At 44.9% G+C, this 26276-nt stretch overlaps 1 protein-coding gene across 2 annotated transcripts in view; it reads right to left on the bottom strand.

Moving 5' to 3' along the window:
• Positions 1–25302, bottom strand: part of DOCK1 (dedicator of cytokinesis 1) — a 322979-nt gene extending 297677 nt beyond the window's left edge. For both annotated transcript variants that reach the window (XM_075107665.1, XM_075107666.1), the window contains exons 1-2: positions 25137–25302; positions 916–999 (exon numbers count right to left, since the gene is read on the bottom strand). In XM_075107665.1, the coding sequence (XP_074963766.1) occupies positions 916–999; positions 25137–25287 (235 nt within the window). In that variant the 5' untranslated portion in view covers positions 25288–25302. The remainder of the gene's footprint in view (positions 1–915; positions 1000–25136) is intronic.
• Between the last annotated feature and the right edge of the window lie 974 nt (positions 25303–26276).

Below are 26276 nucleotides of genomic sequence, written 5' to 3'. Positions count from 1 at the left end.
AATGCATTTGCACAGTGATGAGTAGAGCTTGTTGCTTTTGTTGAAATAGCACTGATTGGTTTAGTAAATATAACAATAAAAAAATCCTATTGAGCCAGTATCTAAAACAAATTTATCACACAGATGTACCAAAAGATCAAGGTCTGGAGAAACAAGCTATTTACATCGATATATTAAAGCAAATCACATTTCCATATGACAAAAAGTGTTACAATATTTTAAACACAGTTTAGTTATATGTTACTTACACCTTTCCAAACTGCAGCATGCCATGAAATTTCAAGTCAAGGATATAATGAAAGAGCTGTGTTTTGCCTGGCTCAGTACCGGATCAAGCAAGAGCTGAAAACTGTAATGATAATTTTCACATTCTGTTGATTCTCAAACTCAGCATTCAAATACCCTTTTACATGGATCAAGGAGGAAAGATTTTGGTACATGTAATGTTTCTACAGATTCATATCAAAACAAGCCAAAGCATCTGAAAAGCCTGAAATCAGTCCACGGCACTGTAACACATGTACCCATCTTGTAAGACACACATAAATAATTTAGGACCCAGCTAACTTTCAAATTGAGATTGAACTTTTTAGCGGCAGGCTCTTTTGCATTACCTGAGGGTATCCAAAAAGCATCCATCACTTCTCTAATGTAGGGTAGATGCTACAATTGATCCATACAAATAAAGATGTGCAAGCATCCATCTTCCATAGAAAAGGAGATGGTTATTCACCAGGTATTGACCCCATGTGTCTTGCATTGGTTAATTCTGCGTTCGTTAGAAATAATGTGTTTTGTCCTTCAGCAAGAAAGTAAGTAATTCATCACCCAATAGCATGAGAAGATAAAGTTACAAACAGAAAAGTAATGCAACTGCAAAAGCAATGTTTTTAAGTGCAACTTTTGCCAGCTTACCTTCATACGTTTCTAATATGTGCACGGTGTCGCCTATTTGTAAGGAAAGTTCATCTGGTCCCCTTGCGTCGTAGTTGTAGAGAGCTGGACAGAGGAAACACTGCTGTTAGCGCATGCAAGACAACGTAGCTTCCAGGATTTTTGTTTCTCCACATAGTTGTTTTTATTACTCATTGCTGCCATTCTCAACCCTTTGGATTTTGTAAAAACAATTTGTAAAAATTTGACCAAGTCCTGCCCATTAGTATTTCCCCTTGTAAAATCTCGAAAACCCACAAGTCTCAGAAGTCAGTCCCTCACTTCTTCATAACAATACAGTCAATTTTTTGTCGTACTTGCTTGTCTTCCAGCAATTCATGTCAATTTTATGCAGTTCTATAATGAACCGCAGTCTCCCACTGTCAGCTCAACACCCAGAAAACCTACAAAGCATCTTTAGAAAACTCAAATTACCACCACTAATATTAAAGAATGATTTCTCAGTTGCTTCATTAATTTACCGCATGCATACTGTATTTAAAACCAACATGATTTCAGAATTCCTGAGAGACAGAGGTAACTGCATCAACCCACTGTATTCACGGGAGAGACTAGTCCTATCCCCCATTTTATAGTATTATAATCACGTTACCATACTTTACGCATTAGCAAGCCCTGACAGCATCCACAACCTGCACCACCACGTCCTGCAAACTTAGCAAACTCATTTGTTTTCACAAATATTTCCGAGTGGCACCAGTCACAAGCAGGGAGAGGAATGACAAAGTGAAAACCCATTCCTTTTCCAGTGCTGAACTCAGAAAAAGCTTGGAGTCCTACCGCCTAAGACCATAAGCAGCAAGAGGTACAAAGCGAGAGAGATGTGAAGGGCCCTCACGTTACACACAGCTGGGGTCCTAAAGCAGGGCAGAAAGGATTCTGGACTGAGGGAAACTCTCAGATTTGTTTAGATGCACCTGAATAGCAAACCTCGCAGCTGTGTATATTCCAGAAGTGACTCGATTGTTGGTCACGAGCTGCAGCTCCGTCCTTGGAGGACAGCCTGCTCATCGCTGCCCCCAGACCAGTGGTCAGCCTACACCCATGCCCATCCATAATAATCTGCCTTGAAGGAGTGCTGGGTGAACACCTTCAGCCGAAGACAACGTCAACTGTATAACGTCGTATGATGTCAATGTAAGCCATATGAGGAGCAGCTGAAGTCCCTTGGTCTGTTCAGCTGGAGCAGAGGAGGCCGAGGGCAGCCCTCATGGCCTCTGCAGCTCCCTCCCAAGGGGAGGAGGAGGGGCAGGGCTGGTCTCTGCTCTCTGGTGACCAACGCCAGGACCCGAGGCAATGGCAGGGAGATGTGCCAGGGGAGGGTTAGGCTGGGCATTAGGGAAAGGTTCTTCTTCCCCCAGAGGGTGGTGGAGCCCTGGCACAGGCTCCCCAGGGAGGCATCACGGCACCAGCCTGGTGATATTCCAGAAGCACTTGGCCAAGGCCCTCAGAGACACGGTGTGAATTTGGGGTGTCCTGTGCAGGGACAGGAGTTGGACTTGATGATCCTTGTGGGTCCCTTCCAGCTCAGGACATTCTTTAATTCTATGAACTCCAAAAAATGAATGCTGGAAGAGGCTCCTGCCTCACAGCCACTGACCCGCAGGCTGCCCACACTCTGCCAGAACAAAAATTGGTTTGCTCTGAAAAACCAGTAGCCAGGTATATATTACCAGAGATAATTCAAATGGGAAAGATGCATCACTCCACTCACCAATGAAAACGGCATTGTAACCGATAAATAGAAACCACGGGGATGGGCTGGTTTTTAAAGAACTGGCTGGTAAGAAAGCAGAATTTTTGAGAACTGCCATCTTCAGAATATAATAAACTGCGGGGGGAGGAAGTAATTCAACAACCACTCCTCCCTACCCTTCCCAAAAGAAAATCTGGAAACTCTGAACACTGAGATTATCAATAGCCAGAATAACCAGGAAATTAATCTAACAAATACGCTGCAAACTAGGTTTGGTTGGAAAAAATATTAATAATCAGAAAGAGAAAACAGTTATGACTCCTAAAGCTAGATTTTTACATTTCTCACGGTGCAAACTCTCGGTAAGAAACTAAATTTTCTAATACCAAGTAGGCCCTCATGACCAACAGCAGCAACTCAAGTATTTCACAAGACATCTTAATTAACTACAGTGTGGACCTGTGAAAGCTCCGGCACAGTTCTGCAGCTGCAGTTACTCCCTCCAGTGAGGTTACCAAGTTTAAAGGCGTTTTATACACTATTCTTAACAGCTAACGAAATGACCAAAGTAGCCTTCCTTCACCGTGAGGAGCTATGTACTTCTCGTCTTCGCCTTTCCAGTACATAAAGGGCTATGCTCCTCTGAGCACAGACGCCCTCTTTACAGTGACAGCCTCCAGAATGCAGTGTCGAAGGACAGCTTTTTAAATATAAGCGAGAATCAAACTTTTTTGCTATTTGTCATAACTCTTTGGGAAGTGAAAGCGTTTCTGGAATACGATAGCTACCTCAAAACTTTCTACCACTCTTCAGACAACCACTTGCTTTTCTTTCCACATTAGTTTCCAGGGAGGCGGTTGGTGCATGGCATCGGTCCGAAGTGCTCCAGTGGGACTCGGATATTGTTATTGGAACAGAAAGAACGGGATAAGTCATGTGTGGCTGAGACCAGCCCTCCCCTTCTCGCAGGAAGTCTTCCCAGATGTTCAGACCAAAAGAGTTCACAGGACATTAACGACACGTGCCGCGCTCATTACAGGTCACAAAGCACTTCCAAAAAACCCTCAAAGTTACAGCCTACAGCAAAAGGCCAAAAGCTGCAGTTACAAAGGCCATGAGACATTGGACCAAGGAAGCACCCTCACTTACCTGCCCAATTTTCTCCAATTCCCAAGCAGTCCTAAGAAACAGGCTAGAGCCTGTATTACATGAAAGGTCGACCTCATAAATTACATCTATAAGAACTGGTAACTGGACAAAAACACTTCCTTGATCTCAAATCCCATAATCGGTTTAGCCCCAAGTGCACAAGCAAGAAACATCCAAGCAGGCACGTGAGAAGTGCTAATCCCACCACGAGGACGGGGCACAGTGCCTGGCGCTGTCTCCAACCATGACTTCATTTTCAACCTCCAGGAGTTACTATTTTTCTCCCCAGAATTTCCTCAATTCCAGTTTACAATGCTAGTAACAACAAATGCAGGACGGGCTGCCTTGGTCCTTTTCTCTGCGATACCCCTCTTGCTTGACAGACAACAGACTTTAGACTTAAGTAGTAAATATATCTGAGTGCAAAAATGAAGGAAAAAAGGCAATATGGAAGAGAAAACATAGCATAAAATGCAAAATTATAAATAGAGGACACTTCAGGGTAAAAAGAATAAAGGTCAGGTGAATCGCAGAGACTAATATCAACACTATTTAAATGAAGGCTTTAGAAAGTAATATACTTTTACTGACATCAAAACAAGCCAAGCTAGCTATTCCTGTTTTAATGTTTTTGTTAACTTTTTCATTATTAAAGAGAAATAAACCCTCCCTCCTAGGTATCTGGCACCAAATATTTCAACACCAAAATTGCTATTCTGCAGGCGAAGAGGGTTCTGTGAAAAACACATTAAGAAAAATTAACATTTTGCACTGCTCTGAGCAGAGGGGTGTTAACGATGGTGAATACGTGGCACGCGGGACACTGTTCGGTAACACTCATCAGAACTGTTTTCAGCTCAGTTTCGCACAGACCGGGGAAGACAAAGTCACGCAGTCAATACTAACTCCTCCAAACCTGTGTGGTTGGAGTTCAACCCCTAACGGCACCCTTCTGGTCTTCATTTAGATCTCTTGAACAATCACAGCTGTCACTAGAGTCAAAAGGACCTGTGAGTGCTCAACATGTCCAAAAATTAATCCAACTTGAGTCTTCCACCTTTTGGACCCCAACAAGCATTCTTGCTGCCTTGTACCAGACATCCCAGTCAGGAAAAAATTGATTATGACAGATTAAAGACAGTCCTGTACTCAGTTCAAGCCTTCAGCTAAGCATTTCTCAAACATTTACATGGAATAACACTAAAGATCAAAGGCAGCTATGAATACGAGACATTAAAATTTATATCCAAGAGTGCTAACCGGTGTCTATCATAACAAGGAGGGTCACGCAACAGGAGCTTCGCTGTAATGACCAGTTCTTTTGACAGAAGATGACAAACAGCCATCAAGTGGTAATTACTGTGTGAGAAATATGACAACCAAAAAAAAAAAATAAAACCACTCCATTTTTGGCTTGCAGCAGCATTGACAGATCATGAAGCAAACCACCAAAATAACTATAAAGTACATTCCACCCCTGTGATTACAAAACAAGGCTTGAACTACAGTGCATACTCCTATGTAAGCTAGCAGATAACTCCCTCTCAGGGTAATTTTTTATGTAGAGTGACACCAGAAGATGTTATGACAGATAAAATATTTGATTTAGAGCAAAAAACAAGGCTTTAATGAAAGGAAAAGACAAAATTTGGAGGAATAAAGCACAAAACTGGAATTCTTATATTTTGTCTGACCAACTGTATTCTGAATCACCATTTAAAACATTTAAAAGCCTAACTTATCATTTCCAAATTTGCTTGGTTTTTTCTTTGTTTTGGTTTGGTTTTTTTACTGAAATAAGTTTTGCTTAATTTGGAAAATCCTGTTCTCAGCGCGACAGATTTTCAGCTTGGAGAGCTCTACACTAAATGAAGCGTTAGGAATATTTACACGAGCTAACGTCGAGCCTCCCCATCATGCCTGAACTGAGAACCAAGGCTCACTGTTTTGGCGAAGGAGTTACACAGCCTTGTAAGTTAGAAAAACCTTTGCTACAACACACAAGCAAGATAAGGAGCATGGTTACTCAAGCATCAAAAGATTAATGACTAAGACCCAGCCAGTGCAAGTTAACCTCACGGTTAACACTATTACAGCATCCCGATGCTCTCCATCCATGCACAGATTCGGGTTTTTTTTCTCCTCTCTAATAAACTCCAACTGAAGAGGCACAGCTAAGCTTCTCTATTGCAACCAAATAGTCTTATCTCTTATCCTTTAGAAGAATGCTATTTACAATGCCTTTTCTCCTTAAGGGATACATCTGTGATAGAGGTAACAAGAGACCATGCAGAAGAGATACCAAAGGCGCTGGAGCTCAGGACAGATGCTGCTTTCTGAGCTACCGACACGCTGCCTCTGTGCACAAGGAACGCAGGAGTTAGTTCAGGCACTTGCAACCCAGCGCCACTTCCCTCACCTTGGGCTACAGTGTGCACTACAGATGAAGTATCGGGTTCGTACAGTCCAGTATATAGCGACCAGCTTCAAACGAGTGAGGAGGAGGGGACTGCTCTCCCTGCAGAAGACCCTTGAGAAGACCAAGGGGACAGCTGCTCCCTGATGTCTGTGGCATGAGCTACGGGCCAAGACACCTGCGTCTGACCAATGTTTGCCAATTCTAAGGTTAGCCTGCTGAAGAGAATGACCTCAACGTTTTCTCAAAGGTGTGGACAAAGAAATAGAAAACTTTACTTTCCAGCTCTAAGCATCATTAACTATGACGTATTTAACCTAGAGCTGTGGGGGCCTATTATATTTGCAAAAATCCCACCTATAGACCATATTCCCTTGACAACCATGTTACGGTTAGACTTGCACTGGCTTCCAAACAGACCATTTCAGGTATAGCCTTACATCTAACCTGCTTATAAAAACTGAGGCAAACCCAAGACTCTTCACGACAGGGAAAGCAGCTAGAAATTTTAGGAGGCATGCTACTGATGAATAAAGAACAGTTGTGGCACTTGAGACCGGCACTGAACAAAGCCAGCAGCATATGTATCTGGTACGTCACTTGAGGTGGAGTTAGCTGACATGAAGGCTGAAGAGCATCCAGCCAACGCGTCAGTGAACTTTGGGTTTCAGCTCTGAGACGTCATGAGCAGAACTAGGATGGCAAAAGAGAAAACACAAAGAACAAAGTCCCAGCGACAAAACAATCCTGAAGCCACCTCTCATTCCCATGCCGCAGGATGGAAGGTTTCAGCACCAAAGACCTTTCTCCTCATCAGCTGTGCTTTCAGCCAAGCGACTCCCTGGGTAAAGGCTCTCCCCGCTCCCCTCCTCCTCCACCCCAGCCACAAAGCACATCTACACAGAAGTACAGAAGTGCCAAAAGTAAAGGATTAGTGTGGGCATAGAAAGAGCAATTTTTTCAACTCTAGGAGTTGATAAAGAAAGGAACAATGACTAGGGCATTAGAGTAATTGCACTAAAAAGCCATTTACTGCTAAAGAATACAAAACGAACACCTCTACAGAACAGCACTCATTAATCTGCGTGCATTAGAAAAATGAGGAGCACAACACTAGGAGAATTAGAGAGAGGTGACAGAGGAAAAGAAGGAAAAAGCAAACAAAGGTAACATCAATATATACTGAAAAAGCTTTTCTCTGGCTGTATGAATGCTCAGATATCTTAAGATACCATAAAAATGTTAGAGTAATATTCCTTTGAATTACTTTGCATTAAAGGTTGTATTAATCATTCCACATTCCTAAAAGAAAGCAAACTACACTTAACACATTATCAGCTTTATTTTACACTGTCTTTAAAAAAACTCCCAAAATCATAATTGTGCTCTTTTTATAACAGCAGACAGAAACCACGGAGGTGAGAGCAAAGTCTCTTGAATCCTTTAGTATTAAAATAAAAGAAACCCAAAGGTTTTCCTCCTATTTTCTGTAAAAGGAAAGTGGTTGCCTTCAGTACTAGACTCCTTACTCCTCTGTTACTTACCCAGACAATTTTCCAATTTTTACAGCTCAGGCTAATGGAGAAGGAAGAAAAAAAGAAAGGTACAAGTCAAGAGTTGCACCTAAGATTTGTTAAGGACTATTATTTCACATATGTATTAGCTGAGGGTAGGTCTTCCCACCTTACTGAAGTCACCCTTTATTTTGCCATTCCTGGTCTCACCAAGTTCAGATCATGGTTCTCTCCCAGTATGCTGGTTATTTCATCATCCAACCATCCACAAAAGATTAATTTCCTACAGAGAGGAGGAGAAGTCTGAAGAAACTCTTAGGCTTGAACAGTTACCACCAAGCTAACGAAGAAAATGCAGCTCGTGGTTCCTCCCCCCAGTAATGCACGACATCTTACTGATTAAATCCATGAATGTGACTTTCTGTATCTCTCCAGCAGAACTAGACTAAATCCAGCAAGTTTAAGTAGATGGTAAGGATTTACTCTCATTTTCCCTTAGAAAGTGGGGATCATTCCTTTTCCCCCTCTTCCACCTGAGCAGCAAATTCCTGGGGGATTTAAAAAAAAAATAAAAATTGTTCATCTGGGAACTCTAGTTCCACATGAGCCCAGGACCGCTGCCTCTCCTTCATGAGCGACACAGGGACCTCTGCCAAGGGTTGGAGAATCCTGAACCTGGACACCGGCACCCCTCAAACTGAAACCCCTGCAATGACAGCCTGTCTTCCCTCTTCCCAAGTGAGGACACAAGACGCTCAAAAGGCAACTAGTAAATGCACACAGGAATAAACTCTGCATTCAGAGAAGAACCTAAGCACAGGTGCAGCACCGACTGTCAGCTGAGCACAGGTTAGAAAGAGCAAAGCGCAACCCAAGCCTCTATAAACATAACTAGACACGCCAGGTTTTATCCCAGATGGCAACACAGGGGAGCAATATGTTCTGAAACACATCTGGTATCTCGTCACTACCCAACATGAATTAATAAGCTAAGGAAACTTCATAAATCCAGAGCAATCCTCAAACTTAAGTCATGTTGCCTTCTAGAAGTGCAACTACACTGTTGCTGCACCCTGTGGGCAGAGCTCAAGGAGGAGAGAACAAGATGCACGCTTGTTCTTTCTGCACTAAGAGAAAAAACTCAAAGAGTTCTGGACCTATACAAGATTTCCAAGAACCAAGTTCAGGTTCTTGTTTTTCCTCCTCCCCCCTCTTAAACCAGATATTTTATTTTTAGGGAGCTAGTGAAGTAAGATGCCAACTCACTTTTTAACAGCTTTCTCCCTCCTTCTTGCTACTTAATCTGTATTCAGAGTACTTCACTGCTAAGTATCGAGAGTATAAAGCTGTAACTAGTGTTTAAAATAAAAAGATATCATCGACTAACAGCATTAATAATGTGCCATAATGCATAGCTAACAAGAAGCACAATCAAGAACATTCAAATCAATTTTTAATATTAAAAAGTCCATTAACTGAAACACATTGTATGCAAGAAGTAATCATACCACCCCAAGCTCTTAACACTGGATTTTGTAGAAAGAGCAAGATGCTGATTTAAACAAACAGAAGACATTATTTAGAGGCAGACGTCTTAGCATCTGTCTTCTGGTAAAGCAGATTCACAAAGTAAGTGAGTTTTGACCTTCCCTTGAATTTCCTGCATTTCACTGGGGGACACTAAGAAGCGGTAACTCAGCTCTTGCTGTGGTGGCCTACAGGCAACATCCTCAAACAAGGCAAAGACAGCGTCTGAGCACGCACTATGCTTACCACCGTATCTGAAGAATGGACTTCTGTGCTTTTAATCAACTGAAATTCAAACAGCCCCTACCTGAAGCCTTTGCAAAATTTGCAAAACCTTTAGTATTGCTATGCATAAAATGCTGGGCATGAGAAGGAAGGAAGGAAAACAGTTAAACGCTGTGAGGGGAGGAGGAACTAGTTCAGCTTATGGTCAATGCCAGCAGAGGATCAAATGCGTATGAACTGGTCATGAGCCAACGTCAGGCCATATCATTAGATGGAGGTTCCCCAAGAGATAAGTGACCTCAGCCGGCAGCGCTGCAGCTCCACACCCATTCCCGGCCGATGCGTCCCCAGCTGCACATCCCTGCCCCTTCCCTCGCACCAGCGCTGCCACCCACCTCATCCCTCAGCCACCAGTTGAATGGAGTTCAGCTTGCTCAAAACCCCAGTGCTTTTTCTGTGATAGCTCCACCAGTGACTCAGAGCAATCAGGGAAAATCAGCAATGGCAGAACGGCGTGGCCAAACCCGTGGGGGTGGCAGCATCACCTTCAATCGACAACAACTACAGGCTTAGGAGAAGGTCCCAAATAGAGCAGTGCGATTCAAAACCATCCTGCAAAACACAGAAGCAGGTGCAAACACCCCCAAAACCAACAAGCTCAGTCTTAAAACCAGCTTATGAAAGAGACTATATTGGAGTCACGTGCACAACGTGGGCAAACCCTGAAGTCCTTCCCAATCCAGTGCTCCTGGCCAAAAGAGCACAAATTACAGGTGGAGTCTGCACAGGCACCAGTGCTCAATCACAAGTTGCCAATGTGGTGCTCAAGTAGGGCATATAGCTTCCCAAGTGATTGGGAGCAGCACCTCTTACACACATTAGGTAGAAGACTGGTCATGAGTGACAGATGCAGCCAGTTCCTCCGGACCTTCATCCTTCATGGGATGAAGCAGAACCTTTATGAAAATGCCTTTTTCAGCTTTCTTGCTGGCTTTTGCATAGCAGCAGCAGCATGAAGCCTAGTTATACCTGCATGAGGATTTTCACAAAAACAATCTGCACCACGCTCATCTTAGCTCCATCTGAAGATGCCTGACGCATCAGTCCCTGTTTCTTCAAGCTTCTCCCTTGCCATTGCAGCAGGTCTCTATTGCACCGAACATAATTTTGCAAAGAGGGTGTCTGTCACTAAGCAGTTCTATAGCAGTGAGCTTAATGTCACAGCTATATTTTAATAGTCATTTCAATGACTATAAAAATCAAGTTCAACACAATAAAACTGCTATCACACTACTGCGGAAATAGTTAGCAAAAAAACAGCCCCTGGAAGACACTATTCACTGCAATATAGAGCTGCTGATGCAGAGCAAAAAGCCTAAAGCAAGGGGAAAATGGGGTGATGGGAAGAAGTTTTCATTTCCTACTGTTCTTCCTCCTCAGCATTTCTACAAGGGAAAACAAAATCAAAATTCCTCTGTTACATTCTCAGGAAAGCTTATGGAGTGGGGAAGAAAGGAGGAGTTATAGGCTTTTTACTCTCTGCAAATATTCACACCCTGCCTGGACGCGGTCCTGTGCCCCCTGCTCTGGGTGTGCCTGCTCAAGCAGGGGGTGGGACGGGATGAGCTCCAGAGGGCCCTTCCAGGCCTTCCATTCTGCGATTCTGGTATCAAGCTTTACTCATATTTTTACCTGCATCTCAGTCTTTCAAGCTGTCTCCAACAGCAAGAACTACAGAGAAAAGAGCACAGATCCTGGGTCAAATAATCCCCGAGGAACTTGTTCTGCTTTCTTAGAAAAAACAGTCAGAGAGAAGAATTACCTGCTAAGAGCCACAGTTTGATCCACCAACATTTTTGCTTTTCCACAACCGCTAAGCTATTGCAGAAACAGGACATACGTGATATTTTTCCTTAAGTTGCACCTTACACCAGAATTAATGCAAAAACTTAACCACAGAAGCAAGTCAAACAGCCCTGAATGCATTAAAGAGCGGCATTTTACAAAAACAGGGAAAAATTGTTTTTCTCCAAACCAGTAAGAAATCACATGCCTCGTGCCATTTTCGGAAGAGCGACGGAGTTGGCTCAGCAGCTAGCCTGAACAAAGAGTCACTGTCCGGCTCCCTCCAGGCTGCGGAGAGTCGGTCTCTCATCATCAACCCCTTCCACTAGCAATGGCGTTTCCATCCAGTGCTGTCAGAGGGAGCTCATATCCGTACAAATTCCATGTTAACCACTTAAGAGGAATCATCTGAACCCATATTAATTTTTATGTTCATTCTAGAAGAAATAAAGACAAGGAAATGTAGTTGATATGGCATTACTAGTGTTCAAAGACCTAGCATCACATTTTACTCTCTCCAAAAATCAAATATACAAACTTCTGGACACTGAACTCCACACCTTTTTGCCCAGTAGGAACCTAAATTTGTAGTCACAACACTTTATTATGAGTTAATTGGTTGGTCTAAAGCCTTTTCTAGTCTACTTAAAGTTGATCTATCACAAACGAACGCAGGAAATTCCCACATGAGAACTTTCTGCCAGCAGCTGTCGAGACCTGCCCTACTGACCAGTTTGGTGCCCCATTGGTGGGGCACCCCTCAGCCTGCTGCAATGTGTCAAAGGCGACCCTTGTAACCACTACCCTTACCCCCCCCAAGCCTCAAAATCACCTTCGTTAATTCCGAACAGCTCAGTGCCGTAACACCTTACTTCCTAAGCATAACCACCTGAAGAGAGTGTATTTTAAAAATGCCACTGACAGTCACATATATAGTAGGGGATTTAAAATGTTACCAACCCAGGAGCAACTTGTTAACCTGTTGCTGTAAGAAAAAAAAAAAATATTTCAACTATTCTTTCTTTTTCGCATGTCACCTTCCCAGCATCAATCCAGCTGCTCACTGAAGAGAGGTGAAGCATTAGCACACAGCACACGCACGCTGGTAGCCCGGAGCCAGCTCCTGGCTAGAGAAGCAGACCAGTGCCGTGCCTGGCACCGCCCCATTGGAAACAACGGCTTAAGGAGAACCATTTCCCTGCAATGATTTTCAAAGCAACACAGAAGAAACTAAATCTGTTCAAGTGTTTATATTTGGCAAGCTCCAACTGGTAGCACAAGCCTGTGCTAAACTGGGCAGCATATCTGCCCTCCACAACCACTTTCACCTGTAAACATGTTTCTCCCACTGTAAAAATACTCCTTGAGTCTAATAACCAGTGATTATTTCTCAACTATTTAACTCATTCACCACTCTCAGGACCTCCACCTCAAAACAAAACCAATAAAAAAATATCAAGCTAATGATAGCTGGTGTATTGTGCGCTCAATTCAAGCCCCCATATCCAGCAAAACAGCTCATTTTTAATGTACAAATCAACACACATTTGCGCTGGCTAAGTTTGGTGAAGACCTCCTACGAGACACCTGGACCATTCTGCAGTGAGACTTGTGTACACAACCTGTGCACTGAGGACGGAGGAGTGTTGAAAAGGGTGGGGAGGGGAAGAGCATTTGTGCCATTTTCCTGTAGGAATCCAACCTCCTCCTCTCGTAGAGGAGCTTTCAGTGTTTTTGGAGAAAAACAGTTTAAGCTTCAAAAACATTTCGTGCTCCATTAGTGTCCCGAGAGCAAGGCTGTGTTGCTGCATGCAAAGGCAACAAACACCTGCGATGTGCAGATGCGGTAAGCAGGGAAACACGATGGTAGAGCCCAAGGCTTCACATAAGCTCACCAATATTTTACTTTTGACTAAGTTTACTCAGCCATTTCTCAATGCTATCACTCTCCTACCCGTCTCACCAACACTTGAGCTGGCATGCAATTATTCCACATCCCCTCTGCAAAACTATTTTGTATTTTCCACACTCCTTACGTAAATGTCATGGAAGCACCGAGACACTATTATACAAACATAATACATGAACTCCTAATCTTAAGAGCTTATACCTTGATTTAAGAACAGTTCCCAGATCAACACGCTGTGTTAGAGAAGGTATCATGTCTGGTCTGTAGGAGGTTACAGTTATCCCAATATTTTAATTATTCCAGCCCTAATAGTATTAAAACTTCTTGCAGTGTTCAGTCAAGAGCAGGTTCACCTTCATGCGCTGTAACTGCAGAAACCAGCAACTGCTGCATTACGCCCAGGCTGCACTTTCTGTATTTACGGCACAAAGCTGAAGCAGCTAAATCACTCCGTTATCACAGTTCAGTAAATAAACAGAGGCCTCTTTTGCAGCAAAAGTTACTGATAAAAATCTGTTAATAAATCATTTCAAGAATAAATTCAACCAGAAAAATCAAACACAAGCTGAATCCACACAAAACTTCTAAAAATGTAAACAGTACCACAGCAGAGTAATTCTCTCAAGTCTTTAATAAAGTGTGCTGATCTGGCTATATCCAGTCCACTGTTTTATTTTTTAGGAATAAGAATTCCCACCCCACAGAGTTTGAAGCAAATCGCTTTAGACACTCCTGGAAGACTCACTTGCTTCTCAATGAAGTTTTCTTCCCCCCGCCAAATAAAACCTTGCTAATGGGACACTGTTCCCGTTACGCGGGCAGCATCCGCTGACTACGTGAGTCACTCCCCATCGATGCTGCAGGCACGATGACAAGGCGGCGCTGGTTTACCGAAGGCTTCGTTATAACCGCATTAAGACTTGCGCGTGTGCTACCTGCATCAGCACCCCAGCAGCGCGATTCACCCGGGGACCGACCAGATCAGAGTAAGCAGAGCCCACAGCCCAGTTCCCACAATCAGTGTTTTACAGACACACTGAGACCTTATGGCAGGCCGCTCGGTATTAGCCAGCACTAAAAAATTTCCCTCATCTGTCAGCACCTTATCAGTCCCGGAGCTGTTCAGGACAGCAATGCTCAGCGTTAAAGTGATCCAATATAATGTAACTGCAGATGTCCTTACCATCCAGATAAATGTCTAATGCTTTTCTTAACCCTTCCAGACTCTTAGTTACAGTGAAACACTCAAAAACAAAACCAACAAATAAAAATAAATGAAGTGTAATATAATAAATACCAACAGAATATTTGGCTCTCCATCAAAAGTTTGGGATTGTTGTTTCGTCCCATTTGACTCACACTATGGAAACTACTGCTCAGAAACACCTCTGTGCCACAGAGATCTCTCTTCTCACCTCCAGCCACTCAACTTGTGAGCAAGAACAACTGTTTTCTCATCAGAAGAACTCAATAACTGAAAACTCTGGGAAAGGGATCTTTATCCACCACTTCAATCCTTTCCAGTGCTTGTCGTATGTCACTAAATCCATTTTAAAAAGGAGTCAATGCCAGCTGTTGTGTCTGTGAGCAAGTCCCAGTCTTAAAGGAGCTCTGAGTCGCTCTTCTGCATACTGCTGTCCACTGCCTGGGGAGTCCCTGAGAAAAAGGTTGTCACCTTCACGCCCAACCGTTAGTAAGCAGCATCAGAAGAGACAAAAAAAAAAAGTACAGAACAGACGTGACCAAGGTCACATAGAGGTGGAAGACAGACTGTCAACAGCTAGAGGCCTTGCTGACAGGCTGTCAAGGAAGGAGGCAGAGTTAGATACTGCCAGACCTAAGACGTACCTTCTACAGAGTAACTCTGATGTGAAATGGAAGCCCAAATACCTCTAAAACTAAACTACAAAAAAAAAAAAAAGGCACAAACCACTTTTTTTTTTTTAAACAAACTTACTAAAAATACTATCAGTAAAGCCACTGTTTTTGTTACACCGCTTACCCTTTACACTGGGAATTTCAGAGATCAATCCACAGAAGGGAAAAAAACCAAACAAACCCAAAACCACAACACAGGACACACCAACCTCAGACAGGAGGAAAAAAAAAAAAAAAAAGTCTCTCAAGTCTACTCCACCTAAGATTCTTGGTTAAAGAAGCATCAGGAAGGCTATGGATTGATGGAGACACAACCAACACCTACTAGTCATGATAAAAAAAAAAAAAAACAACAGGCAAGGGTCAGACAGTACAACAGCGGGAGGTGGATGGGGGCCCGTATCTAGTGCAACGATTCAGCCTCCACATACTGCAGGTGAGGGAAGAGAGGTTACAGTCAGTTCCTGGAGGAAAAGAGGACAGCAGCACTCATATGTTTGCCATTTGCCCCAGTTATAAGTCTCTAAAGATAAATTCTGTTTCCCATCAACATGAAGGGTGGTACAGGGGTAGCCAGGTGAGGAGGAAGGAAGGGATTCCAGCAGGGACGACAAGATGATGGGCAATGTCTACAGAAAACTGGTGGGCAGTTGTGTATCAGGACAAAATATGAGAATTAAAGAAAAAAGCTCGGACATCATTAAGAATTAAGCAGCATATGTCAGAATAAAAAACATACAAAGGAAAATAACCAGGTAGCGAGAAATCTTTCCTGTATAATTGCAGACAGTTTTGTACCATAATCATGCTTTGCTCAAAAGATACAAAGAAATATACTTCTATACCCAGAGCCCGAAGCCACCAGGCCACCCAGCAGCCAAGTCCAGAGGCCAGACACGAGGCAACACCACCGCCACCTCGCATTAGACAGAACATACTACAGGATTGAGTAGACACATTATTTTCTATATATTTGAGCTATGAATGAGCCATGGATTGACCAATGCAAAACAGCAAAAACAGTAACACGTTCCTGCACGACCCCAGAACAGGATGAAAAAAACAAACCAAGCGGACAAGCTTTTCAAACCTGGGCTGCATTGCAAGGCAGAAGCAAGGACGGAGAGACTCACAGCCCACGATACACTGACAGACTCCATAGCAGTTAAGGAGGGAATAAGCACAGGTTTGCTCATGCCTGTAGCTGGTCCCTTCTTCAGATCCACTGACCAACAGGAGGTCCACGCAAGCCAAACAAGAGCTGACAAACCAACCCTCTTTTAGCTCACTCCATTACTTAATAAACAATAATAATTAAAGTAGAAACTCCACTTCTTACCATCATGATGTTGGTTTTTATTCATATGCTCTTATTTTGGGTGACTAACCTTATATGTAGTCAGAAGAAAGTTTAAAGGTTCCCACAGACCGATATCTGTAACTTTCCTGACCCAAGTGACAAGCTTAACCATATCTTTACTCAAGTCATTAAAACTCCAGTGCAAGTCCTCCTTTAGAGGCCAGTATTTATAGGATATTCAAAGTCACTGCCTTGATAATCCACAGCCATTTCAGGGTCATGACTTGTTCACTGCAGTCATATGCACAGCAGATTTTTTGAAAGCAAGCATCCCTTTTAAACTGTTCACCATCTGTGTCAAGACTTGGACACTCAAATATCATCAGCTACTTCCATCTGGCTCAGGGCTGAGATATTTCCTGTTTCAGGGTCCACTACAGGAATACTTTTTACATTACCAGTTGCTTTTATTTCACTTCATTTCTGATATGCAGCCTTTGCTGCAGATAACAGCATACACACACTGTGCTGAAGCAGAAGCAACTCCTCAATAAAAGCACCCAACTACGTTTACTGAACCATTCCCTACTGCCAACATTTTCTCCTGCAGACCAGCTGGCACGATTAGGGGGATGTTAAAGGCTAAAGCATCAGCTGGGAAGCAGGTAAGCAGGCAGGCTGCTGGAGACACAGGAAACAGCAAATCCTTCCATGACCCTGTATCCCTGTCACCTTCCAACAACTCCCTTTAGCCTTATGCAGGGACCACAAGGCACCACCAGCACCAGGGTTTGCCATCTTACTTCTCAATTCTTTTGGTTTTATTCCACGTATGGAAATTAGTAAAGCCCTCCTCTACCAACACAGCCCAGTCGAAGGTCCTTGTGCGTTAGGTTTGGGTACGGTCTGGCGTCACCAGCTCCTTCTTTGGCACCAGTTACCTCCTCTTGGGACCCACAGGCTATTCAGCTACGTTCCCTAAACATATGTTGTTTTATTACATTCAACTTCAAACTGAGTGATGTCAGTACTTCCGTGCTTTGTTCGGAGAAGAAGGCAGGCAGAGCAAACACAAACACCTCAGGCTGGACTTCCAAAAGGTATCTGCATGCTCGAAGAGGCTTTTGGGCACGTCACAAGTTCGTGTGCTCTCACAAATCCCAAGCGCCACTGTCAGACATACATTTTCAAAGCTGCTCAGGAGCTGTGCCCCCAGGAAGCTCTGCCAGCAATCAGTCTGGAGCTCACCACGCCAGGCGGCCAGGTTCTTCCACAAGGAAGCCCATTCTCCACAATGCCACCAACAATGCCCTCTGCAGACGGGACTCCTGCTTCACTACAGCAGGCTCCCGAAACCCCTGCACCTAGCTCAGCCTGGGAGCTGCTCAAGCAGGTTTTCAACCTCAGTATTGATTAATCTGGGTAGTAAAAACACTAAAGTGACACAGTACAGATGTATGGAACAGAATACCTTAAGAAACCAAGTGCCTACAAGGGTATTTACCAATTTTGCACACTTTTACTTCCATTCACATTCATAAATTCCACAACAAACCCCATATCGCTCAGTGCTTTCGACTGGGTAACAGGAAGGCATTTTGTTACTCCAACACCCTTTTGTAAAATCAGCCACGACAAACCTCTGAAAACATGTTTAAAAAGGTTTGTGCTAAAAGAATATAAACAGTATTATAAGTAAAGCAGCGGTGCTAGGAAATATTATTAAAAAACCCGAAAAATTCAAGTAACACGGCCAACAGTTACTTCAGTTATTCATCCATCTGTTTGTTTTGTTATGTATATGGATACATGATTACACATAATAGTTCTCAATGTAATTATTTCACTTTAGTTACAAAGCTATATGGAGCAGAAAAACATTTCCAGAGATATTTCATATTTTGCTGATGAAACTGAAATTGAGCAACGTCTGCTTCTTGTGTTACAAGTCTTTACATCAGAAATCAGATTTAACACACAAATTACATAAACACGGAAAGAGAAACAATACTATAAATACATAAACGTTTTGACAACTACAGCCTGAAAATGTAGCTAAAGTTTCAGAATTACAAGAACTATCTCTTTTTGAACATTCTTTTGGTTTAGATAGGGCGTGATTTCAATTTCCCCCCCTCAAGCTAAGGGAAGAAAGTATTCCAGTAGCTCATTAAGGAATTCATTAAAGCATTATTCAGAAAACACCTATTGTCAGAATAGCCTCGGGATCTACGACAGGCCAGAAAACAGAATTTAAAATATTTTTAAGTTCACCAAAAAAGAGAAGGAAAAAAAAGATTTGTTAACTTTTCAGTGGTCCATCTCCCTGTCAAAGAAAAGCGATAAAGAAGAGCAGCCCATGTGTTTCAGAGCAGTGATTTGCCACCACTGAATGGTGAAAGTTTCAGGCTTGCAGCAAGCAGAAGAGGAGAGGTAAGACTGACAGCTTTAATAGATTAAATACTTGAAAACTGGATTAGCACTAGTTCCTCATTTGAGCTTCGATTCATTAATGTAAGTCAGCTTTCAGCTATTTATCTAAAGTTGGACACGTCCACAGGTATTTAACAAGATGTATTGGATTCCAGTCCTGAAGGACTCCTAAAGGATTTGACAGAGCAGATCCTGCATGTGCTCTACAGCCAATACTGGACAAACTCCAGAAACACAAATATTTCAAAGAAAAATTATTGCAACACTTATGTCTGCAGTTGCAAGCTGACAGAAAGGCTTCCTGGAGACATCCATTGACTTTATGTTGCATCCAGTTTACTTTCCCCTTCCCTGAAAGCTTTGCCTATGCAGAAAGGAAGATGCATTCGTAATACAAAGCAAGCCATGCCTAGTATGGCAAACAGTCCAAAATTAACATCATATCAGTCCTCCTAAATCAAGCATTTATGGCAATGAGAGACAGAGAGAAAAACTACAAAACCCACCAAGGTACCGCCTGGTACCTTGAGGTGGACATTCGGAAATGGTTTTCGCCCTGAATTAATGCCAAACCAAAAACCTTAAATCAGGACCTTGTCCCACCATCACTTCCACACCTGGGTAACGATGCAAAGTGTAAATCCTGCTCTTGTGAAAACTCCCCCTCCCCTTTTATTTTCTCGGAATAAGTGTGTTAACTAACAGCTGAAAAAAAATCCCTAAACTGACTGAAAACTTACTCTGCAGAGTTAAATAAACGCTCAGTGTTACACCCACAGGAAACCAGCTACCTATAGGAAGTCAGTATGTGCTCGGGGCAGGTGGGAAGTGTTTCTGGTAGATCCCTAGAGGAGTCATTTCTCGGAACAATCTGGGTTTGTAATGTTGTCACTGACCTGGACAAAAGCAAACAGGAGTACACACTTCCACTTATCCGGTATCTTTATCCCTCTCCAATCTGTTGCTTGTAACAAGTGTTTATTGACAGAGAGCAACAGTGACTGCTGAGTAAACCAAGCATAATCAAGCACATGCCTACCGTCAAATTAAGGTCATTCATTTAGGAAGAAGTACGCTTCCTCTACCGGTCCCCCACCTCCACTTCATGTGATGCCAGGGACAGGGGAGCACAGAAATGCATCCCCACAGCAAGAGGGGAATTAGAAGGTATTGTAAGATAGCACAAAACCAAACCCTAATCTGGGCGCACCATAGGGTATGTTGTCTCTAGGAGACTGAATCTGCATGTGCTTCCTCAAAATGGTAAGACACGGGTAAATACATCAGCAAATATCGCACGGGCATTTTCACTCCATCAGTTTGGGACGTGTCCTGCTGTCAGTAACAGTGCAAAGGTACCCGTCCTGTCCTGTCAGATGGCTCCAAACCTCACTCACGACACAGCACCACTAAAATCCTTAAGATGCATCTTTTTCCATTTCCTAAAAACCCTCTCTTCCCTACTTTAAGGAACAAATATGCAAGCACAAGATCATCAACTCTCTTCGTAAACAGAGAGTCTCCACGTGCCACCACCACTCACCGCAGCTGTGGACTGTAAATCCAGGATTCCACAAAAGCCCTAAATCTGTCCTGAACTGCCGCAGTCCTCCCTCAAGCAGCAGAAGCAAGGCAGCAGTGCTTGGCTGTAGCAGTTCCTGTGCTTTCAACAGCACTGCTCTTACCAAATCCCTATCCCCCCCTTTCAAAGAGCCATTACAAGAGCATAACTCAGATGCACATCACGACCTTAGTATCACCACTTAGTCCAGCAACTTGTTATAGCCCTCCCCTAGTAATCATATTCTGTGTACCTGGTTTGAAGATGCTTCTAGATACACCTTTTAGAAGAGCTATCCCAATCTCAGAGGCACTAAAATACCCTAACCTTGCAACATGGCCAAAGTCCATCCGATTTCAAAGCATCTAAAAATCAGGCTAGTTATGACTTGCTCTGTCATGACACACAACAAAAACTCTCCAGCAAGAACACAGGAACTCCCAACCCCAACCCTCAACCGGTGGGGCTCACAGTAAAATTGGTTTTGTTTGTTTGCTGATGTTTGCTTTTTTAATTAATGCACGTGTTGACACACACCCTACACAGTATAGAGTGTATCTGAGCAGCTTACATGATACTGGCTAAGGCCCGAGGAGGACATACCATCTCAAGTACTTGCAGCATCCCATCTGCTTAGGGGACAGCTTGAGTGCACCCAGATATGCCACAGAAGTGCAACACTTGTACATATACAAGTCACCGAGGTACAGGCTATTTTTAAAATGTGTCCTTGACATATATGTTATCTTTGACCTAATGCATGGCATCAGGAAGCGCCTACCCAGGCATCACGTGCTGTCCTGAAGTAGCACACACTGAGTGCAGCTCCCTATCCAACCCTTTCTTCATCACGGCTTTGAATTTATGAAGCTGCCCACAGCCAGGAGCACCTCACCTGCAAGGCAGAGCCCACACTGGCTTACTGATCACGGCAAGGGCACAACTATCCATGTTTTCCAGTGATTCATTAGTAGCAGAGGAAAGTAGAGTCAACATCCTGGAAATTAACAGGATCTCAAGAGAGCACAAGGCCTGTAGCAGGAAGTTCTCCTACACCTGGCCATGCACAGACACGTGGGGCACTGTCTTTCTATTTCCTCATTTATTAAAAAAGAAAAACAACAGATTAAGCTATCATAGCAGTGGTATAATTATTCCATACCTGCATACTTTTGAAGACAAAGACATTTCAAATACAGTATTTGTGGTAACCGTAGCAGCATCACTTCTGCCGCTTACTGCGGCTTTAAATCCATAGGAAAAGGGTCAAACACCAGTAGAAGTCAAGAGGATTTGGAAGCTGCGAGAGCCACTTTATGCTATTTCAGAAGTGCTATTCAGAATCACAGACTTCCGAAAGCAGCTCATTACATCTCCTCTCCACTGGCATAAGGAAGAACACCAAAATTACAATTTTCGCATCACACTAACAGCAGGAAATGTGAGACTGAGCAGCCACACTCCACAGCCACCCGGGACATCGAGGGTATGCAGCAGACGTGAGCAGCTTCTGGGGCTCTCTGACAGCCTCTAACGTTCCTGCCGAGGAAGCTGTACACCCGCGCGGCCATCCCGCCACCACCGCACGCCTGCCCACCGGCTCGGGGCGAGAGATGCAATACAGAGCCAGGCGCTGGGACGAGGTAGAAGGATACGCAGCATCAGGAGTGGAGAAAAGCTACTTTAATTAAACCCATTGTTTTCCTGTTTCAGATGGTTCCCTCTATGTTAATCTAATAACTGTATTATCCCATTATATCCACACCCATTCCTCATCCAACCTCCCCGCACGCCGGGCCCTGAATTCTCTCAGGAAGCGGAGCTGAGTCACGCTCACAACTGCCTGCTGAGATAATGTCTGTGCACTACGCGGCAGCCCTCCTCATTTCAAGGCAGCAAGTCCAGTTTGCACATGTGATGGCCATCCAGCACCATCGGCAAACCCTGCCGCGAAAGGTGGAGGGGGTTGAGCAGGAGGAGCGTTCCTTAACGCACCTGTATCCTACCACGGTTTCGGTATAGGTATGTCGCAATAAGTTATTCCTACTGCGTCACAGCCAGCAAATCTTTGGGACTGGAGATAACTCGAAGGCTTAGGACTTAGACTTTCAAGTCCAGCAACTTGAAAGCTTAGCTGTGCACAGGAACACTAGTCAAAGGAAGGAAATAAATACATATATATGTAATACACACATGCATATTTTGTATACACAGAACTTACATATATACACACACAGATGTACGTGTATATACACACGCACGTATGTATACATACACACATTTCTGAGCTCCCACAACTGCAACATAAGTAATATAACCCACAACAACAGACACCTTCCTGTTATTTCAGCTTTAGTAAAGCGTACACACTAAGTATATTACATACACGTATCACTAAGACAGCAGTTCAATTAACAATCCAGTTACCACCAATCAATTAACAGTTCCATTATTTGGGAAGAGGCAGATGTTTCTTTTCCACGGTCAGTCTCCAGGACTGGCCATGGTAAACAGTTAGGAAGAAAAATATCCGTTTATTAGCACGTTCACCCTAACAGAGCCTTCTCCATTTCTGTTTGGGACTATGTAACTGCCACATCAGTTCTCCACAACCAGCAAAAAACAAACCACCAGAAGTCCCGCAGCCTAGGGAAGTGCCCTTTTTTAAGCACACAAAGTGCGTAAAACACGTGCAACCAAACTGAATATTCATCTTCCTCAGGAGGAAACCCAGCGATGCCAAAAAGCAGCTATCCCTCCCAAAACAGCATCTAACAGCATAGCACGGGCCAGTGAATCGCAACATTCAATTAGCTCTAAATCCGATTTGATCTCCTTGCAACACTACATCTACTTTCAACTCTCATGCCCCTGCAGTTCAGCAGAGAAACACCCTAATTTTCTGAGGATCAGCCCTCCCAGCTAACTTGCAGGAAAAAGAAAAGAAACCATCACAGAAAAACAAACCTATTATAAAACCATGACAAACTTCCCTCCAGAGCAGTGGACACAAACAAAAAATACCATTGGAGCACAAAATATTGTACTTTTTGAAACTGTGAAACAATTTTTTTTTAATTACATTTAAGTCTAGTTCTCTTCCTACACATCCAATTTCCCACACTGGATAGCCAAATAGACTTAAAGTGTATTTTCAAACAAGCAGTTTATTGCACAGTTCTTACAGTGTCACCCTTTCAAAAGCACTTCCCAGACATGGATTCCTGGAAACCCAGGTCAGGGCAACCTCCGACGCCGCAGCATTAGATACAAGTTCCTACAAAAGAGGAACCTGCTTTCGAGTGTCACCGGTTTGTAACATCAGCATACGCTACGTGACGATTTAGTCGTTCCAGTCTTTCAGAAATACCCTACCCATCCACACCACGAAGCAGGAAAACTTTGGAAAGTTTTCTAAGAAAACCACAGAATTTGGAAAACTTAATGAGCAACTGCCATCATTTCTGTGTTCTTGTGTTTGACCTGCGTCCTCAGCGCTGGTGTTACCCACGGCTCTCACACAGCGTAACTGGCCAGCTAGTAATTTAAAACCCATGCTCTAGTTTTCTAGGGATGTACACACAGAATTTAAAATTAATTCTTAAAATTCACTTGGGCTCTGCTTAGACCCAGAAACTCCCTTCTTCCCGCTCACGTGGTTTACACAAGGCTTAGCTGCGGGTATACACAAGAAGTTGTTCTTCACAACCAACAGAGGCCAAGAACCGCGGCAGACGCTGACCCTTGTATTTCCAAACTGAACAGTCAGATTTATTATTTCCTTCCCCAAGACAAATGCTCCCACTCATGCCAATAAACTTCTCTTCCCCATAGCCCCTAAAAAACGCTTTCGACCAAGATGAGACGTGCTCCATACCCAGAGGGGCCCCCTCGGCACAACGCTGCCCAAAACCCACCGCAGCTCGGTTCCGTTCCGTGAGAGCGGAGGCGTTTTGAGCCGGGCAGAGAACAAAACCTCTCTGTTTGAGAGGGACGGAAGGAGCAGAGTGTGACATGGATCCCGGACAGCACCGGGCACGGGAAATCCCTCATCTGTATGGAAATCACACTCCCTGCGAAACGAAGAGCCTCTTCCCTTTCTAGCCTCAAAACCTCCAAAGTGAGGGATGGGATAAGGAGGCGAAGGAGCGCCGGGCACCGCCGCGGCCCGCCGAGCACCCGGCGCTGGAGGCGCATCCTGTCCGCTCCCAGCAGGGAGGGGGGGTAGAAAAAAGCTATGTAATAATAACTCAAAGCCATCTATTCGGACAAAGTAGTGCTCGGGAAGCCAAAAATACACAGCAGATAAAGAAAAGGCAACTTTTCTAGCGAGGGTGGGTGACCCAAGCGGAGGTTGGCCGGCGTTTCCAGGCAAGTTCTGAACTTTCCCCCAGCGCTGCCCCGCCGGGCGGCGGCCGGAGCCCCGCGGGGAGCGGGGGCTGCAGCCGGCGGAGCCGTGCCGGGGCCGCCGGCCGACCCCGCTCCGCTGCCCCCGGCCGAGTCCCGCTGCCTCCCGGCCCGGGGAAAGGCTTCCCGAGGCGGGCCGGAGGCGCCGGGCGCTGCCGCCCGGGAAAGCGCGGCCGGGCGGAGCGGGGCGCCGCCGCCGGAGAGCGGAGCCGGGGAGGGAGGGAGGGAGGGAGAAGGAGGGGGGGAGGCCCGCGGGCGGCCGGGGCTTCCCCGCCGGCGCTCGCAGCGCAACAGGCGGGAGCGGGGCCGGGAGGTTCCTCACCTACGCCGTATTTTTCCTCCCTTTTGGTGGGAACCCAGCGGGTCATGGCGCTGGGGGCGGCCGGACCGGGCGGGGGATGCGAGAGCCCCGCTCCTACGCCGCCATTTTCCAACCGCGGGACGGGAAAAGTTTCTACCGACGGCGGAGTCATGTGGTGCGGGCGGAGCCAGCGGCCTGGCGCCCCGGCCGGCCGGCCGCCCGCCGCGGGGGACGGCGGATGGCGGCGGCCGATGGCGGGGCGGCGGGCCCCGGGGGGGCCGGGGGCGGCCCACCTCAGCCCCCCGGCGCCCCCGCGGGAGCCCCGGGAGGGGAGGAAGGGGCCGGGGTCCCGGAGGAAGCCCTCCTCGTCCCGCCGGTGCGACCGGCAGGGAGACGCGGCCGCGTCCCGTCTAGTTTCCACACAAAGGAAAGCGGGCTGGGGCGGCGCCTCCCTGGCAGGCTCCCTAATTGTGCAACTGCACTCCAGGTACACCTGGCCTCACTCTGCCGGAAGAGCGTCTCTGCCGGCGCAAAACCAGCCCTATATAAAACCAGCGTGACTTTCCTCCGCGCCGCGTTGCCGGGCAGCTCCAGCAGAAGGGTCCCAGTCTTCTTCAGGACACTTGCTTCTGGGAAATTACCCCTTTCCTGGGGGATTTTTAGCTCCTGCTCTGACCTCTCCTGCTACCTGGCCCTCGAGGATTTCTGTCAGCTTCCTTCCCAGAGATGTGGCACTAAAACAAGGTTTCTGCTCACCCTGAGGAGCAGCAGGCTCTGCTGTCGCCACGCTGATGAGCGCACTGTTCCGAGTAAATCCTTCCTTGGCCTTAAAGATTAGCAACCTTCTGGTTTCTAAACCAAAAACCTGCTCCAAAGCTAACATCTCCTAGCTGGAGCGCGGAATAGGTGATTATGAAAGAATGAACTTCCTGATCCCAACCCCATTGCTCCTGGAAAGATCCAGGACCATGATTTAAAAAGAAACTTAAAAGAACAGTCTTCAGCAAAAAGAAAATAAACTGTAAAAGCCAGCAGAAGGATAACACTCAAGAAACAGAGGTGAAATGTCTGACTGGCTATCATTGGTTAAGAACAGTCCTCCACCAAAGGGGAAGCCCTGTACTGCAAGTTTAAGAATGAAAATAGGTTTTCTTTTGAGGT

Source organism: Phalacrocorax aristotelis, chromosome 12 (genome assembly GCF_949628215.1).
Source record: "Phalacrocorax aristotelis chromosome 12, bGulAri2.1, whole genome shotgun sequence".
Taxonomy (NCBI): Eukaryota; Metazoa; Chordata; class Aves; order Suliformes; family Phalacrocoracidae; genus Phalacrocorax; species Phalacrocorax aristotelis.
This window is presented reverse-complemented; position numbering and strand designations above follow the sequence as displayed.